This window comes from Lepus europaeus, chromosome 5, assembly GCF_033115175.1.
Source record: "Lepus europaeus isolate LE1 chromosome 5, mLepTim1.pri, whole genome shotgun sequence".
NCBI classification, from domain to species: domain Eukaryota; kingdom Metazoa; phylum Chordata; class Mammalia; order Lagomorpha; family Leporidae; genus Lepus; species Lepus europaeus.
The window spans coordinates 59164089-59183037 of record NC_084831.1 but is presented as its reverse complement, the minus strand read 5'-3'; the positions used below and the strand labels follow the sequence as shown (position 1 = coordinate 59183037).

Genomic DNA, 18949 nt, shown 5'->3' with positions numbered 1-18949 from the left:
TGCTAAGTATTATATTAACAGCCTTGGATCATTGACCAACTTAATTTAAATGAAATTAAATATATAAATCAGAGGTCTTTGCTTTTACTTTCTTTAAAATTATAGCATGACAAAGAGCAAAGAGATGTAAATCAAGCCATATGTCCCTGCTTTAAGTATGAGTCACATCCAATCCTCATATGGTAATCTTTATCATAAATTAAGCAATTCTGTGGCCCACACAAACCTGGCAGTTCTGATCACATGGCTTCCTATTGGAAAAACTTTGGTACACTTGCAATTCTATGATTATTCCAGGATGGCTGCAATTCTGATGTTTGCCTAAAACAGACTTAAAAGTGAGTCTCCTCTTAGCTTATGCCTAAATAATTCACTATAAATTTAAATTTGAATTTATTTTTAAATTTCTCCTTTTCAATAGGAATTACTGACTGATGATGGCAGAAAAAATCTTGGAAAAGTTAGATGTCCTGGATAAACAAGAAAAGACACTTTTGGACCAAAGAGCAAAGGTTCACAAAGGAAAAGCTAAAGTTTGATTTAATAATTATGAAGTTAATGTTTCAAATAAGAATAATTTCACTTTTTAGAATGATTTATAAATATGAATATGTAAACCAATTTGTTAAAAGCACATAAATAAATAAAAAAGTTAAAAAATATTTTAAAAAGGTTGTATTAGTTGAAAGAGTCATCTATCTAAGTGAAAAATATACAGAATATGCAAGATAACTTCTGGATAGCTGTCATGCTAGGTTACATTATGTATCAAACTTGCTTAAGATAAAAATCCTAAGCAGTTACACCTTAAATGTGACAACTCTTATAGGTCCTAACAATATATTAAATATATAAAAATTAGTTAGTTGTCTATAAAAAAGAAGGGGCCAGAGTTGTGGTATAATGGGTTAAGTCATGGTCTGCAGCTCCAGCATCCCATATGGACACCAGGTAGAGTCCCTTTTTAATGATAAAATGGGATAATACAAACACATTTTTGGTAATTCTGTATCTAAAGTTGCAAAAATTGCATAAGGAATTCCAGCAGTTTTCCATCCATACAAGAACTCCCCTGTCACTATCCATAAGTATCACTAATTTTTAGACCTCTATAATTTTTAAAATGTTATATAAATTAAATCATTCACTATAACATTTTGGGATTGACTTTTTCACTAAGTATAATGGGCCTTGAGGTTCACTGTGGGTTTTGCACCATAATATAAATGAGATACAAATTTTGTTGCTGAATAGTATCACATGGATGTCCAGAGTTTCAACAACTCATTCATTGGAGGACATTGAGGCTGTTTTTAGGATTTTGCTATTAACAATAAAGCTGCTATGAATGTTGACATAGGTTTTTGTATGAGGAGAAGTTGTCATTTCTCTGGGGTGAATGCCCAAGAGTGACTGCTACCCCAATGGTTCTCCTAAATTCAGCAAGATCAAGGCCACAAAGTTTGGTTTCAGTTAAGGCAAACCCATCAGGATTCCCCTCCCTGCGCCTTAGCCCAGAAACTGCCTCCAGCTACTAGGTAGACTCTTGGACTGTTTACCCCATTTGGTTCCCTTCTTTCAGGGATCCGCTCCTGCTCTGTTTTCTTATGCTTGAAGGCAGTAATTTTCATGTACTTTCTCTGATTTCCTGGTTGTAACAGCAGGAGGTTAATTCTCCTAGCACTTACCCCATCACTGGCAGACTTTGCTTTCAAATTTGTCATCTCTTTATTTTTCTGTGCTGTGCTGAGAGAAGTTTTTAGAGCAAACCTTAAGTCAACTCCTTAAATAGTGCTTCAGCTATATCCTCTGTCCCCTTCAGTCCATCTGTATAAATATTTTAACAAAGTACTCTTTTGATTGCTTTCTTAACTCTATTTCTAACTCACATGAAGGTTGGTGTGACATTCACCATATGTGTGCCTACAGGAAGAGGAGCAGATTGGAGAGAGATGACTGCCATCGTTCTAATAACTTTATCACTGTTGTCTTTGCTAAATTTATAGGTCTTTTCTTAAAATGCTTAAAACTGCTAGGAGATAGCACTTTTTCATCACTGCAACAAATACCAAAGAGAAACTACTTGTGAAGGAAAGAGGTTTATACTGGATCATAATTTCCCAAGTTCACGTGCCAAGATTGGGCATACCCGACTGGTTCACTCGGCAGCTGGTGAGCTAGGGGATGGCAGTGGTGGAGCGTGTGTGGGGCGAGATCACATGGCCAGCCAGGAAGCAAAGAGGATGGGCCAAACTCAACTCTTTGGTTTTTTAAAGATGTACTGATTTATTTGAAAGGCAGAGATACACATACACAGAGACAGAGGGAGAAGCAGGGAGATCTTCCATCCACTGGTTCACTCCCCAAATGGCTGCAACAGCCAGAGCTGGACCCGTCTGAAGTTAGAGCCAGGCGTTTCTTCCATGTGGGTGCAGGGGCCCAAGTACTTGGACCATCTTCTATTGCATTCCCAGGCACATGAGCAGGGAGATGGATCAGAAGTGGAGCAACCAGGACATGAACTGGCACCCATATGGGATGTTGGCACTGCAGGTGGCAGCATAACCTACTATGCCACAGTGCTGACCCCAAACTTGGCTCTTATGACCATTCTCCTGTGAGAACTATCTTCCCAGGGCATGTCAACAATGAACAAAGGACCTCCCACCAGGTCTACTTCTTTGGCCTCATGGTTGGATTAAGCTTCTTCTCTTTTAGTAGAATCAAATTATGACACTGGGATTTAACCACCTGCTTTAGTTCGGGAGCCATATCCGACTGAAACCATAGCATCCCACCTCTGCCTCCCCAAAACTTGTCATTCTCACATACAACATACACTCATTCCATTCACAATAGCTTTAACTCAGTCAAACATTAATTCAAAAGTCTAAATTCCCAAATCTCTTCTGAGACTCAAGGTAAACTTCAACTGTGAGCTTGTAAAAATCCAAGTTACGGCCGGCGCCGCGGCTCAATAGGCTAATCCTCCACCTTGCGGCGCCGGTACACCGGGTTCTAGTCCCGGTCGGGGCACCGGATTCTGTCCCGGTTGCCCCTCTTCCAGGCCAGCTCTCTGCTGTGGCCCAGGAGTGCAGTGGAGGATGGCCCAAGTGCTTGGGCCCTGCACCCCATGGGAGACCAGGAGAAGCACCTGGCTCCTGCCATCGGATCAGTGCGGTGCGCCGGATGCAGTGCACTGGCCGCGGCGGCCATTGGAGGGTGAACCAACGGCAAAGGAAGACCTTTCTCTCTGTCTCTCTCTCTCACTGTCCACTCTGCCTGTCAAAAAAAAAAAAAAAAAAAATCCAAGTTACATACTTCCACAATACAATGGTGGGTAGATAGGGTGACACGTTTCCATTCTAAGTAGAGGGAATTAATTGGACCAAAGCAAAAAAAATCCAGAACCTAGCAGTGCAAGCATTAAATTCTTAAGCCCCAATGGCCAGCGTCCTGGGCATATTGTGGAGGGTGAGATCCCAAGGGCTTGGATAACCCCACCCCTAAAGCTCCATCGGTCCCAGCACGTGCTATCCTCTCACGAGCTGGAGTCTCCTTGCTGAATCTTCACTAGGCATTGCCCTGCTGGGGCCTCTACGGCAGCTCCAGGTGCACGCTTCTGCTTGGCATTGCTTCAGTGCAGGCGCTCTGCAGTGGCTCCACCCTTGTGACAGGTGTGTGTGTCCACAGTCAAGCTGTCCACACGGTCTTTGAAATCTAGGTGGCGTCTCCTTGCCTCCACGCTCTGGTGCTCTCCGCCCCCCTGGCTGCTCTGGGAGGCTGCTTGTTGATGTTTGTGCTTTCCAAGGCCTCTGCAGCATGCTGCTTGCCCCTTTGCCCCGTGAATGCTTCACACTGCTGTTGGCTGTACCCTGCTGAAGTCTGTCCTGCTGCTTCCTTCCCGCATTCCCCCAGGCATTGCCCCCATGCAGGTGTTCCACGCAGGTGTTCCAACCCTGAGACACAACCCTGCCTGGTCCCCTAGGGCTTTGTTTTTTTAATCTCAATGGAATCTGTCATAGCTCCATAATTCTGCATGTCTGCAAAACCGGCATCACGTGGACTCCAACAAGGCTTGCCACCTTGCCACCGGCATGAGGCACACCCGGGCAGATCAGATTACGGCTGCAGTCCTATGGTGCTGTGTCAGTTGTATGCAGAGAAATGAATGCTGAGGCACTCTTGGGAAGCCGGTCTGCTTTCCCAGGCTTCTGGGCTATGATGGGAGCAGAAAAGTTAAAGATTTGCTGGATGGGTTTCCGTACTGTGGCGCAGCAGGTTAAGCTGTGGCCTGCAGTGCCATTATCCCGTATGAGCGCCAGCTCCAATGCTGGCTGATCCTCTTGCAATCTAGCTCCTTGCTAATGTGCCTGGGAAAGCAGTGGTAGATGGCCCAAGATCCTGGGCCCCTGCACCCATGTGGGAGACCTGGAAGAATCCCCTGGCTCCTGGCTTCAGCTTTACCTATCTCTGGACATTGTGGTCATTTAGGGAGTGAACCAGTGGATCGAAGTTTCTCTCTCTCTCTCTCTCTCTCACTGTAACTCTATCTTTCAAATAAATAAATATTTAAAAAAAAAAGATTTCTGAGATGCCTTTGGAATCTATCTCACATTGTCTTGTTATTAGTGTATTACTCCCTTTTACTTGCACAATTTTTTTTTTTTTTTTTTTTTTTTTACAGGCAGAGTGGACAGTGAGAGAGAGAGAGAGACAGAGAGAAAGGTCTTCCTTTGCCGTTGGTTCACCCTCCAATGGCCGCCGCGGTAGCGCGCTGCGGCCGGCGCACCGCGCTGTTCCGATGGCAGGAGCCAGGTGCTTATCCTGGTCTCCCATGGGGTGCAGAGCCCAAACACTTGGGCCATCCTCCACTGCACTCCCTGGCCACAGCAGAGAGCTGGCCTGGAAGAGGGGCAACCGGGACAGGATCGGTGCCCCGACCGGGACTAGAACCCGGTGTGCCGGCGCCGCAAGGCGGAGGATTAGCCTGTTGAGCCACAAATGTTTTAAAAAGTATTTTTTTTTTAATTTATGTGAAAGGCTGTGTGTGTGAAAGGGTAGTGAGGGGAGACCTTCTGTGTGCTCTAGTTCACTCCCCACATGGCCTCAACAGCTGGGGCTGATAGACTGAAGCCAAGATCCAGGAACTCCATAAGTGTCTTCCGCATGATTGGCAGGGACCCAAGTACTTGAGCCATCATCTGCTGCTTCCCAGGTTTAATAGCAGGGAGCTGGATCAGAAGAGAGTAACTGGACTTGAACTAGCAATTCAATATGGGAGGTGGGCATCCAAAATGACGCTTAACTGCTGTGCCACAAAGCCAAACCCCAACCCCTCAACCCTGCACAAATTTCTTTATCAAGAAATTTTCCTGGGGCGGGCATTGTGGCATAACCGGTACAGCCGCTGCCTGTAGTGCTGGCATCCCATTAGCGCACTGGTTTGAGTCCCGGCTGCTCCTCTTGTGATCCAGCTCTCTGTTATGGCCTGGGAAAGCAGTGGAATATGGCCCAAACCCTTGGGCCCCTACTCCCTTGGAAGACCTGGAAGAAGCTCCTGCTTTGGATTGGCCCAGCTCCAGCCGTTGCGGCCATTTGGGGAGTGAACCAGTGGGTGGAAGACCTCTCTCTCTCTCTCTCTCTACCTCTCCGTGGCTCTGCCTAGCAAATGAATGAATGAATGAATGAATGAATAAATAAATCTTAAAAAATACAAGAAATTTTTCTTCCCTACTCTTCTGTTCCAAACTGAGTTTTTCTTTGCTCCTTCCTAGCCAGGCTGTGACTTTTCCAAATCCTTCTACTCTGTTCTTTTTTGTTTCTGATTCTCACTGTGCAGTGGATGAGAAGTGGCCAGTACTATCGATGCTCCCGCCTGAATGTTTTGCTCTTTGGAAGTCTCCGTTGTCAAATAAATCAGTCCCTCATATTTAAGCTCTGCCTTCCACACTCTGAGGCCAGGGACACAATACAGACAGGTTCTTTTCCACGGCGTAATGGGATGGTCTTTAGTCCAATTCCCACCAGGATCTGAATTTTATCTGAAACTTCATCAGCATGGCCTTTACTGTCTGCGTTCCTGTCCACATTCCGTCAGAGCCACTCAGCCGATTTCTAAGCTGTTGCAGCTCATTCCTCATTTCCCCTTCTTCTGAGCCTTATCCAGGATCACCCATAATACTCAGCATTCTAGACTTGTCCTAGTCCAGCCTTGCAAACTCTTCCAACGTCTGCCGGTTAGTAACTCCAAAGCTGCCTCCCCTATTTTAGCTATCCTTATAGTAATGATTCCATTCCTCATTAGCAATTTTCTGTGTTAGTCAGCTTTTGGTCACTATAACGGATACCAGAGAAAGGCTACTTGTGATGGAGAGAACTTTTTTTTGGCTCACGGTTTTGAAGATCACAGTCATTGTGGGCAGCCACCTAGGGAGGCCCGAGGATGGCAAAGGCAGAACACGAGGGAAGGAAAGATCACACGGCAAGCTTGGAAGCAGACAGCATGGCTGGGCCCATCTTGGATTTAGAAGCCACCCTCTCTCAAAAACTGTCTTCTGAGGTCACACCCCCAGTGGTATATGGACCTATAACTCTGCTCACCTCCTAGACAGCACAGCTGGATTAAGTTTTCACTTTCTTAGTGCCAGAAACTTGTGACTTTGGAGCCCTAAGAGCCATATCCTGTTAAACCACAGCAAAGCCTTATGATCATCTATCTGGTGAAGCAGCTCAGATTGTAGATGGAAAAAGAGTGATTTGGGACATAGAGCAAAGACATAAACAAATTTTAAAAATTTAGTGCACTAGCTTCCTTGTTTTCTATTCTTTTGCTATTATATGCACATCGATGTATAACATGGTGTATACGCATTCATGTGTGTGTTGGCAAGGAGGGATTTCTTATATCAACGCACTTCCGTTTTTTTTTTTTTTTTTCTACTTTGACTTTGCTGTAGAAAAACCAGCTTCAGAGTGAAGGAAGAAAAAAGGTTTTGGTCATACCCCTGACATTTGATTTTCGGCTGGAATGTGAAGAGGCTCTTGCTACACCCACAGCTAAGGCACTATCAAAGATCAGAAAAAACAAGCTGAGTGACATCAAAAAACCAAAAGCGTAACTATCATAATTACCTCCAATTTTCAGTTTGAAGCTTTAAAGCATTACTTTATTTTTGTCTGATATTACACACAGTATTTTAAATTGAGCTTTGTCATATGGTGTATTTTATAATGGTTATGAGTTAAAATATACTAAATCACTGTTGTGGATATTCTTGGTTTATAAAATATTTATCATCATCATATTTCGCTAGTGTAGACGGTAATAGCAATGCTGAATTTCTAAAGAATTCTTTCCTTGAGCTCCATTGTGTGGCTCCAGATAATTGTCAGGATTTACTGTAAGTTTAAAGTAATGCATTTGAAGAAAATGTCTGCCTAAAAAGACCACGTAAGGTACTTTCTCTGCATCCTTACAAGGGATGGCCTGAACAGGTCAACCCCAGTCATTCATTACCCTTTATACATTTCTAATGTCAGAGAATTTTTTCAGGCATAGGAAATATAGAAGAGAGCCCAAGTACTAAGATGTAGAATCAATAAAACTTTTTTTTAAAGATTTATTTATTTATTTGAAAGTCAGAGTTACATAAAGAGAAGGAGAAGCAGAGAGAGAGAGACACAGAGAGAGAGGTCTTCCATCCCTGGTTCACTACCCACTTGGCCACCATGGCTGGAGCTGAGCCAATATGAAGCCAGAAACCAGGAGCCAGGAGCTTCTTATTTGGACTGTCCTCAGCTACTTTCTCAGGCCATAGCAGAGAGCTGGATCAGAAGTGGAGCAGGTGGGACTAGAACCAGCACCCATGTGGGATGCCAGCGCTTCAGGCCAGGGTGTTAACCCGCTGCGCCACAGCACCAGCCCCTCAATAGAACTTAAAACCAACTGGATATTGCTGGTAGTATAAATACTGTTCTTTCATTTATCCTATGTAACAATCCACTGTGTAAAGCAGATTTTGCAGATGAAAAGTCCGTCTCAGTGAAGTTAAATCACCTGTCCAAGGTCACACAGTAAGAAGTAGCAGAGATTGTATTAAAATCCTAGTGGCCTATAGTCAGAGCCTGTGCCCCTCCTCACTGCCTGGTTTAACAGGAAGTGACTGTAACCTCTCCGGCTTGTTGCCAAGGTGCATTGTAACATTTTGTACTTAGGTAGAGGACTTGTCAGGAGAAGATTAGGTGGATGAGAGGATTAAAATGAAAAGAGCTGTGATTCATCTCATTTCATTTTGTTTATGTTAAATATGCCTGTGAGGCACCCAAGGGGAGATGTCTGGAAGAGTACTGAACAATGATTTGAAGATGAAGTAAAACAACTATTCCCACAATTGTAGCTAATGCCTGATTTACTTGTAAGCATCCTGACTGTGGCAAGAAATATCACTCCTTCATATTTTAATGATTTACTGAGATTTACTGAGATACTAGGACATGTTTCCAATGGGGAGCCACAAGTTAGCAGGAGAGTTTGTTTCCAGCACCAGTCAATACCAATAGTTTATAAAAGTTAGCTTTATCACAAATTTCTTACATTATTTACTTTGTTTTAATTACTTTGCTTCAAAATCACTTATGGAACTATCCATATTAAAATATATTAATGCCCAGAAAAATGGCATAAAATAAAATTTTGAGAATATAAGGGAAGGAAAAAGAAGAATATATATCTACACACAAACACATGTACATATATATATATATATATATATGTGGTGTACTATGTAACAGGATAGTATAAGGCTAATGACCCATTAGATACATTCAAAGGTAATGAGCAATGGTTTATAGTTGTTGTTACTGCTTTCTTGTCTGAAAAGATCATTTCCTAAACAGTTTGTAAAGACATCATTGATTCTGTATTAGTGACATTGAAACCCATCGACATCTGAGTAATGTTCCTTTTGAGTCAAGTGTAAGCCTGGCTAACTGGGAAGTGTGCAAACTATAACGACAAAGTGGTACATATTTGCAGCATTCAAAGACCAGGGAGATTTGTTTGATCAGTGTCCAGGAAAGCAGAATCAGCCAAAAGAAGAAGAAGTTGGAGGAGGAGGAGGAGGAGGAGGAGGAGGAGGAGGAGGAGGAGAGGGAGGGGGAGAAGGAGGGGGAGAGGGAGGGGGAGGGGGAGGGGACAGGGAAGGAGGAGAAGAAGAAAAAAGAAAAGTATTGGGCTGGTTCTTAGGCATAGCATGTTAATGCCCTGGCCTGAAGCACCAGCATCCTACATGGGCGCCGGTTCAAGACCCGGCTGCTCTACTTCCCATGCGGCTCTCTGCTATGGCCTGGGAAAGCAGTAGAAGATGGCCCAAGTTCTTGGGCCCCTGCACCCTCATGGGAGACCCGGAAGAAGCTCCTGGCTCCTGGCTTCGGATCAGCACAGTTCTGGCCGTTGCAGCCAACTAGGGAGTGAACCATCAGATGGAAGACCTCTCTCCCTCTCTCTGCCTCTCCTCTCTCTGTGTAACTCTGACTTTCAAATAAATAAATAAATAAATTTTTTTTTAAAAAAAAAGAAAAAGAAAAGTGTAAGAATCTCCACAAGAGTTAGGGTTTTCCTCCAGCCAAAGATAATAAAATGTGGCTAAAGAAAGTAAGATGATCAGGGATATTTAGGTAGGCCTAAGCAGCAGCCCACTGAGGCTGTCTTGTGATTTAAGACTGTTCCTGTCTTCCACCTGCCTGTCTTCAAGTAGGTTTCCTCATATAACAGCTGTGTATTATTTCTCAAAGTAAGCAAATTCTTTAGGTAGTAGCAATTTCTACAAAAGTCAGAGTTCCTGCTAACACTCATAGTTGTTAACATATCCTGTATAATTTTTTTTTTTAAATTTGACAGGCGGAGTTAGGCAATGAGAGAGACAGAGAGAAAGGTCTTTCTTCCATTGGTTCACCCCTCAAAGGGCCGCTACTACCAGAGCTACGCCGATCTGAAGCCAGGAGCCAAGTGCCTCCTCCTGGTCTCCCAGGCAGGTGCAGGAGCCCAAGCACTTGGGCCATCCTCCACTGCCTTCCCGGGCCACAGCAGAGAGCTGGACTGGAAGAGGAGCAAACAGGACTAGAACCCGGCACCCATATGAGATGCCGGCGCCATAGGCGGAGGATTAACCAAGTGAGCCACGGCGCTGGCCCCGTCCTGTATAATTTTGTCTATAAAGTAAGACTATTTAAAATTGCCACCCATGTATTAATTCCCTGCAAAATTACAAAGATTAGACCCCAAGTAATCTATGCAAAAATTAAGAAACATAACTTGTTTTCAATTACCGTTTAATTCTCTGAGAATATTAAGCATAGCTTTATTTAAAAAAAATATTTATTTATTTAGTTGAGAGGTAGAGTTACAGACAGAGAGAGGAAGAGATATAGAGAGATTTTTTCCATCTGTTGGTTCACTCTGCAAATGGCTGCAAAGGCCAGAGGTGGGCCAATCCAAGCTGGGAGGCAGGAGCTTCTTCCCGATCTCCCTTATGGGTGTAGGGTCCCAAGGACTTGGGCCACCTTCTACTGCTTTTCCAGACCATTAGCAGAGAGCTGGATTGGAAAAGGAGCAACTAGGACACAAACTGGTACCCAAACATTGCTATTTTATGACTTCCCCTGTGAACCTGTTTCTATTGCCTTTTATTTCCATTGTGCTTTTCATTATTTTCATGTATCTAAAAGCACATAGTCTTATCTTCTCATATGCCTGATTATTTTTATTAGAACTGGAAAATGCAATTATAAAAGTATAAATATAATTTGAAGCTCCATATGTTCTGTTCTCTTCAATTGTGCAGACGTTGACACAATGTTTTAGCCAGACATTTAGCTAGGCTAAGGCATTAGCATTCCCGGGTCAGAGTAGTTAATTTAACACTGAATTTAAACACTAAACTTCAGTTCTTTTGAGGGCTGGTGTATTTGTCGTGCACTCTCACATTTTTGTAAACTATAAACATTTGGGGCCCAACCGAAGTCTGAAGAGTATTCTAAGATCCTTCCTCATCAGTGGGGCCTGATCTCCAGTTTTATTCCCACAGCCCTACATATTTGTCACAAGCACCGCACGACCTCTTGGTCTCTTTGCTGCCAACTTTGGAATTGACAAAACAGAGCCCCAGGTGCCAGACTTGCCTCTCTGAGTTTCCCTCTTTGCCCAGCTCTTGGCCCCTCAAGTCATTATTGCTTTTCAAACTCTTAGAGGTCTTCAAGAAAATGTTGTTGTTGTTTTAAAGATTTATTTATTTATTTGAAAGGCAGAGTTACAGAGAGGCAGCGACAGAGGCAGAGAGAGAGGTCTTCCCTCCACTGCTTCACTCCCCCAGATGGCTGCAACAGCTGGAGCTGGCCAATCAGTCAGGAACCAAGACCTTTCATGTCTCTTACATGGGTGTGGGGGTCCAAGTACGTGGGCCATCTTCTACTGCTTTCTCAGGCCATAGCAGAGAGCTGGATTGGAATTGGAACAGCCAAGTCTGGAACTATATGGGATGCTGGCATGGAAGGCAGCGGCTTTACCCACTATGGCACAGCACCTACCCCCAAGCAAATGTTTTTAATCTTATATTTCCCCCTCTCCTGGATTTTCTAGTTGTTCTCAAGGGGATTGCTTGGCCAAACCACCCACTTGTGTTTCCAGAAGTGGATCCTAGATTGCTATTTAATATAGTAATAGGTTTCACTCAGACTTGAGTAATTCTCATTCTGGAACAAATTTTTTTGTTGTTTCTGGGACTGCTAACCAAATTTGAATAAGAAATCTTTGAGGATTTCTTCAATTAACAACAGCTCCGATATAGACTTTTATATTTTATAGTATAATAAGTTTCTTTTATTCTACATGTATTTATTGGAAGACTGATGTACTCTGCGGGTACCACAGTAGTGGTGAAACACACTTATGCCATTAACATTCAATAGGAGATTTAGATAAGTGAACAGGAACTAGTTGCTATAGAAAGATTTCTCTCAGGAGGGCCAGCAAAAGCTTCCCAGAGGAGGCAGAACCTCAGGTGAAACCCAGAGAATTAGTGAAGGAGAAACAGGATTGGAAAGGGAGAAATATGTTTCAGGTCAAAGCAGTAATATCGACAAAGGACCAGCCAGAGACCAAAGAAGCTAGAAATCAGCGAGTGAACCACAAGTGGCTCAGTGTTAGTAGACTTGAACATGCTAAGGGGTAAGACTGGAGAGCAATTGTTAAGAAGTGAGGCTAAAAAGGCACACAAAGGTCAGGTCAGCGAAGGTCTTCTCAGCCAGTTAAAGAACTGTGGACAATCTCCTGAGACGGGGAGGAGCATCCTAGGAGTTGAAATAAGGAAGTGCATACTCAGAATTGGACTTCAAAAATACCATTCAGTAGCAAAGGAAATATGTAGTTTAAAATTATGAGGGCTACAAAAGAAAGACCAGAGTAAGTTCAATTTCCATGCTGTTTTTCCATAAATGTTCCTGTTGTTTACTTTGGATTTTCTTTCTAATTTTCCTGGGAGATCTTCTGCCTTCACCTTTCATAGTGATGACCATGTTTCTGTGTATAGCACATTGTTAAGCATCTTTTGTAAGGCTAGACAAGTGGTGACAAATTCTTTCAATTTCTGCTTGTTATGGAAGGTTTTTTTTTTTTAAAAGATTTATTTATTTATTTGAAAGACAGATCTTTCATAGATAGATCTTTCATAGAGAGGAAGTGACTTTTTCATTTTATTTATTTTTTATTATTATTTTTTTTTTGACAGGCAGAGTGGACAGTGAGAGAGAGACAGAGAGAAAGGTCTTCCTTTGCCGTTGGTTCACCCTCCAATGGCCGCTGCGGCTGGCGTGCTGCGGCCTGCGCACCGCGCCGATCCGATGGCAGGAGCCAGGTGCTTCTCCTGGTCTCCCATGGGGTGCAGGGCCCAAGAACTTGGGCCATCCTCCACTGCACTCCCTGGCCACAGCAGAGAGCTGGCCTGGAAGAGGGGCAACCAGGACAGAATCCGGTGCCCCGACCGAGACTAGAACCCGGTGTGCCGGCGCCGCAAGGCGGAGGATTAGCCTAGTGAGCCGCGGCGCCGGCCTTGTTATGAAAAGTCTTTAATTCACCTTCATTCATAAATGAGAGCTTTGCAGGGTACAGTATTCTGGGATGACAAGTTTGTTTTTTTTTTTTTTTTCCTTTGAAACTTGAACTATATCTCTCCATTCCCTTCTGGCCTGGAGGGTTTCTGATGAGGGTTTCAGCTGTGAGTCTAACTGGAGATGCTCTCAAATAATCTCACATTTTTCTCATGCACATTTTAGAATCTTTTCTTTATGTTTTATTGTAGAGAGTTTGACTACAATGTGTCATGGTGAGGATGTTTCTGGTCATGTCTATTAGGAGTTCTATGTGCTTCCTGTATTTGGACGTCCCTTTCTTTCTCCAAATTAGGGAAGTTTTCTGTAATTATTTCACTAAAAAGGCCTTCTAATCCATTTCCTCTTTCCAAGCCTTCAGGAACGCTTAGAACCCATTTATTGGGTTGTTTGATAGTATCCTATAAATCTCTAACACTATGTTTTAGTTTTCTAATTTCTTCTTTTTCTTTTTTGGTCTGACTACAAAATTTCCAGAGATTTGTCTTCTAACTCTGATATTCGTTCTTCTGCCTCACCAAGTCTGTTGTTAAGACTCTCCACTCTCTACTGAATTCAGTTTGATCTATTGAATTCTTCATTTCAAATATTTGTTTTGATTTCTCTTTTAAATCTGAATGTCATGGGAAAAATGTTCATTCATGTCATGTATGTATTTCTTTAATTTGTGTATTTGCTTCTGATTACTTTTAAGTAATCCTACAATCAATTTTTTGAATTCTATTTCTAACATTTCTTCAATCTCTTCATTTTCACAGTCTAGTATTGGAGTGTTGTTGTGTTCCTTTGGAGGCATCATGTTGTCTTCCTTATTCTTGTTTTTTGAGTTATTGTGTTTATTTTTGGACATTTGTGGAGACAAGTATTATTGTGTTTTTTTTCCCCTGTGATGGGTTTTATCTCTGGACTATGCGTCTGTGGATTAGTAGTGTCTGCTCTTTCAGTTAATACCCTGAGGTGTGTGCTGGGTGTGACCAGGGAGCTCTGTTCAGGGCACCAGGGTGAGGGGAGTGTCCAAGGTGACACCCAAATTGGGCGTGGTAAATCTCTCTCTCTCTCTCTCTCTCTCTATCAGAGGGGAGGGTTAATCTGCTCTGTTTGCATAGTCTCACACTCAACTCCTCTCCTCTGAGGAGACCAATGCCTAGGTATAATATTCATTCTCACCAAGAACCACACAAAGGATGTGTGTAGTCCTCATTTTGAGCATGGGTCCCACAGCAATGACCTCATCAGGGAATCAGGGAGCCCCAAGCATGTGGAGCCACTTGCAGTAACTACCCAAAGACCCAGCCACCCCCTGTGCCCTCAGCCACCGTGTTTTCACAGTCCCAGCACACAAGGCTCCCACAGTCATGAGCACTCAGCACCCTGTCAATTCTCTCAGCTCGACTCCGGCATCTTCACTCTGCTGGTTGCTGGGCACATGGACATGAGCTGGCACAGCTGTTATGTATGTCCAAATTGGCACCCACTCTCTCTTGGCTAGTTACAGGATGCTAGTGCCAGGTGATCAGGGAGAGGGAAATGTGCCCCGCTTTTTTTCTCTAGGTTGGCAGGTACACTGTCCCCCACAGGTCTCCAAACCATACCCACATCAGTTTCTTTCCATAAATTTATCACCAGTGGCTTGGGCTGCTGCAGTCTGGTCTCACCTCATTCTCCAAAGCTGGTGCTGAGGCTCTCGGCAGCTGGGGTCCTGAGTTGTGCACATCTACACCCTCCACTTACATTCACAGCGCTCCTCAAATTTGCATGGATTCTTCTCTGAGGTTGGACTTTCTCCAGGTTTTTTTAAACTATTATCCTCTAGACTAGAGCAATCAGCTCCCTTCCTAGTCTGTCATCTTGGTGTCTCCTACAATTGTTTTCAGTATAAATTTTTTAATGAATTGGGTGGACATGCACCTTGACAGTTAAGACACCCATGTCCCATGGAGGAGTACCTGGGTTCAATACCTGATTCTGACTCTGGATTCCAGTTTCCCGCTAATGCGCACCCCTAGGAAGGAGTGGTGGTGGCTCAAGCAGTTGGAGTCCTGCCACTCATATGTGAGGTTTGGATTGAGTTTTCATTTCTTGGCTTCTAGCTTCAGCCCAGTGGCTGCAGGCATTTGAGAAGTGTCTCTGTGAATCTCTTAAATAAATAAGCATTTTAAAAAATTAAACAAATAAAATGAAGATCCCAATAAATATATAAATGAGTATCTTTATTACAGAAAAATGTATTTTAAATTATCCCATGATGCCAAAATCAAAGTCTGTGTATCCATTTCAAAGTGGCTGTATTGTGAAAAAAAAAACAAAAGTTACTTGGGCAGTAATCTACAAGGATTTCCAGCTTGGAAGGAGCAGCTTTTAGAACGACCCCCGTGCTTCTATCTGAGCTGTACCCGTCCCTTGGGTCTTTTTCCTTTGCATCCAGTGCCATATCAATGGCTCTTCCCACTTATGTGCAGCAGACTTCCTGTAATTCCAGCTCACACAACTCAATTCAAAGCCTTTGTCTATGTTCCCCTTAACTCAGCTAAGACCGGAAATACTTTCACAGGGAATTTTTCTAAAGATAAGAGGAAGGAAAAAATGAAGGAAGGAAGGAAGGAAGGAAGGAAGGAGGGAGGGAGGGAGGGAGGAAGGGATGAAAGGATAGATGTTTGTTTTTAATGCAAAATGCAGGAAGTCAATGAAAGACAGATTTAATCTTACACTGGGGCATTATCCCACCAAATTCATAATTCCAGGTTCTGGTCCCTAAGTTCTATGAGAATCCAATGCTAGGAATACAATTCCTATATCTAGGCTCTTATCCCTACCATTCCTTTTCCTACTTCCCTCCTTTTGTTCAGAAACAACTCTCCATGTATCTCTTGCATTTCTGTATTACTGTGTACAGAAGCATTGTAAGACTGACTTTGTAAGGATGTTTGTGTAGTGAACAACCTCAAAGGGCAGAAAGGTATCTATCCTTTGGACTAACAGCAGACATACATACTGTATATTATAGAAATTTAGATGCCCTAAACTCAGTGTTCCATTCCTGTGACAACCCACCCATGCGAGTGTCAGCTGGCCCTCTGTTACTCTGTGGGACTGGGGTTCAGGGAACTGGTGTGTAATGTGATTGCTCATACTGTCGAGAAATAAATAGTTATTGTCTTTGATCAGGTGTTTCAAGTCTTCTCCCAACATTATGATAATGTGTTAGTTTATAAGTAGGATCAACACACACTGGTGTTGTGGTGTGGTGGGGTAAACCACCGCCTGAGATACCAGCATCCCCTATAGGGCGCTGGTTCAAGTCCCAGCTGCTCCACTCTTGATCCAGTTCCCTACTAATGCGCCTGTGAAAGTAGCAGATGTTGGCCCAAATCCCTGGGCTCCTACACCCGCATGGGAGATCCAGAAGGAGCTCCTGGCCTCTGCTTCCTGGCTCCTGGCTTCAGTTTGGCCCAGCCATGACCATTGCAGCCACTTGGGGAGTGAACCAGCAGATAGGAAAAGTGAGCATTAAAAATAATGGTGGACCAATCCTGATTAAGTTGTACAATGTCTTTATCTATGCTCCTATCAGCCTAGAGGGAAACTATTTATATATCTGTTTTATCTATCTTGTAACTCTACTCACTTCTAGATAGCAGGATTTATAATTTGGTCATATTAGTATGTTAGGTAAGTTGACAAAATTGATCCATATAATACAATAAAAAACATGACAAGGGACTATAAGGTACTTCAAAAAGTTGGTGCAAAGTGGAATTAAAAGACAAATTTATTTTAATGAAAAAACATTTTGAAATCAGTGTGTGCTCATATAAACTAGAAAAGAAAGTCAAGATCAGTTAAGGACAAGCTATATGTATGATTAATATTATAAGCCGAATATATAGCACTTAGTCCTTAGTTCAATATATTGATTGTAAATCATGTTAAATATGCATTTAAGGATCAAAGAAAAGCTGTCATCTCCCAGAAGTCCTGCAAACTTTGGCTTTCTTCTTTTAAGTACAAGAAATTTTAAGGCATTTGGGAAAGTTAGCATGTCTAGTACCTCTTGAATGAATGTTAAAATTATGGTAAGTTGAGAAATGAAAGAGAACAAAATGACAATAGCACCATATTGACAGTGAGGAAGGAACCATACCCATGAACATAGAAAAAATGAAACATTATAAAGGAATACTTTATACATAGGATCTTATTTTAAAAAGATTTATTTATTTCACTTGAAAGAGTTACACAGAGAAGGAGAAGCAGAGAGAGAGAGAGACCGAGACAGAGAGAGAGAGAGAAAGTCTTCCATACATTGGTTCACTCCCCAGATTGCTGCAACGACTGGAGATGTACTGATTCGAAGTCGGGAGCCAGGAGCTACTTCTGGGTCTCCCACATGGGTGCAGAGGCCCAATGGCCATCTTAGGCCATAGCAGAGAGCCGGATCGGATGTGGAGCAGCTGGGACTTGAACCAGCACCCATATGGGATGCTGGCACTGCAAGCGGTGGCCTTACCTGCCAAGCCACCATGCCTCCCCCTATACATAGGATCTTTAAAAATTCCTGGAAAATACATTGAAGAAACTATGCATGAATTTCAAAAACTTTTTTTTTTAAGGGAAAGGGTTTATTGGGGAACACCCTACAGACTGGAGTGGAGGGGCGGCGAAGGAAAAAGAGAAAAAGAGAGAAACAGAGAGGAGAGGAGCTAGCAAGGAGAGAAGAGAGAGAAGAGGAGAGGAGAGAGGAGAGCAGAGCCAAGAGAGAAGAACCAAGAGCCAAGAAAGCATGTGTCCAGGAACAGGCCCTTTTAAAACTTTGCCTGAGGGCGGGCAGGGAAGCAGGAGCAGCGAATCCCATTAGGGTGGGGGTGGAGCCTGGCTCAGTTAGCTGGGCCATGCAGCCACCTGGCTAAAACTGTGCCAGTTTCCTAATATTCCCCCCTTTTGTTTTTTATAAAGCAGGATTTGTATGGGATTATATTAGTCCCAAAAGTCCAGGAGGGGTAGAGGGACGATGATCTGTCTTTAGAGCTACTTCCTGCTGACATGGGGTGATGAGGTACTCTTCACGGCATGGGGCGATGTCTCAAGTCGCTGTCTCCTGGGTGGGAGCCAAGTAAATCCTTGTAGCAGCATTTGGTTAACCGCCTGGTTGTTGAAGGCCTTCGTTTGTTCCATTATAACCTGCTGTAAACACTTAGACACCATAGTATAAAAGGGTGAGAATAGCAACCAATGATCCTGAGAGTAACATTAACCAGGTGATGAGAGGATTTCATAGAGGAGAGGAAATGGCGGGGGGTCTCTGGACCTTTGTGGAGGCAGTTTGATAGATGTGGCTTAAAGCTGATCCCAGCCAAGACTGGGAGAAAGGCCACTTTTGCAGGTAGTGGGGTTTGTCTGTAGAGAAATTTTGACACATAGATTGGGAGTAGAGCCATTGGTGGTAGAGGTTATGATTACAAAGGAATGAGGCTCAAGTGGGCTAGATACAGAGGACAGAGTTATTAGAGGAGCTAAGAAAGGTGCTGTCTAAGCTACAGATAAGTTTTCTGATTGAGAGGCAAATAGAACCTGACATAAGGGGCTTGATAATAATCAGGTGGGCTTTAAAGCGTTGTAAATTATGAGGTCCAGACTCATCTATCTTTTCATATAGCCTACATCCTAAGGGAGGTGTGAACCTCCTTGGGGAAGGCACCTTGTTGACTTCCATTACCTAGCTGGCCTGGGAGGAGAGCTGGCCAGGTAAAGGCAGGTGGCAACTCCAACAGGAAACTTACAGCTCTGC

At 43.2% G+C, this 18949-nt stretch overlaps 1 protein-coding gene across 1 annotated transcript in view; it reads left to right on the top strand.

Annotated features, from left to right (window-relative positions):
• Positions 1–437: 437 nt before the first annotated feature.
• The window catches only part of C5H1orf141 (chromosome 5 C1orf141 homolog), a 63085-nt gene continuing 44573 nt past the window's right edge, over positions 438–18949 (top strand). The window contains exons 1-2 of the mRNA XM_062190092.1: positions 438–512; positions 6960–7117. Coding sequence (XP_062046076.1) covers positions 438–512; positions 6960–7117 — 233 coding nt within the window. The remainder of the gene's footprint in view (positions 513–6959; positions 7118–18949) is intronic.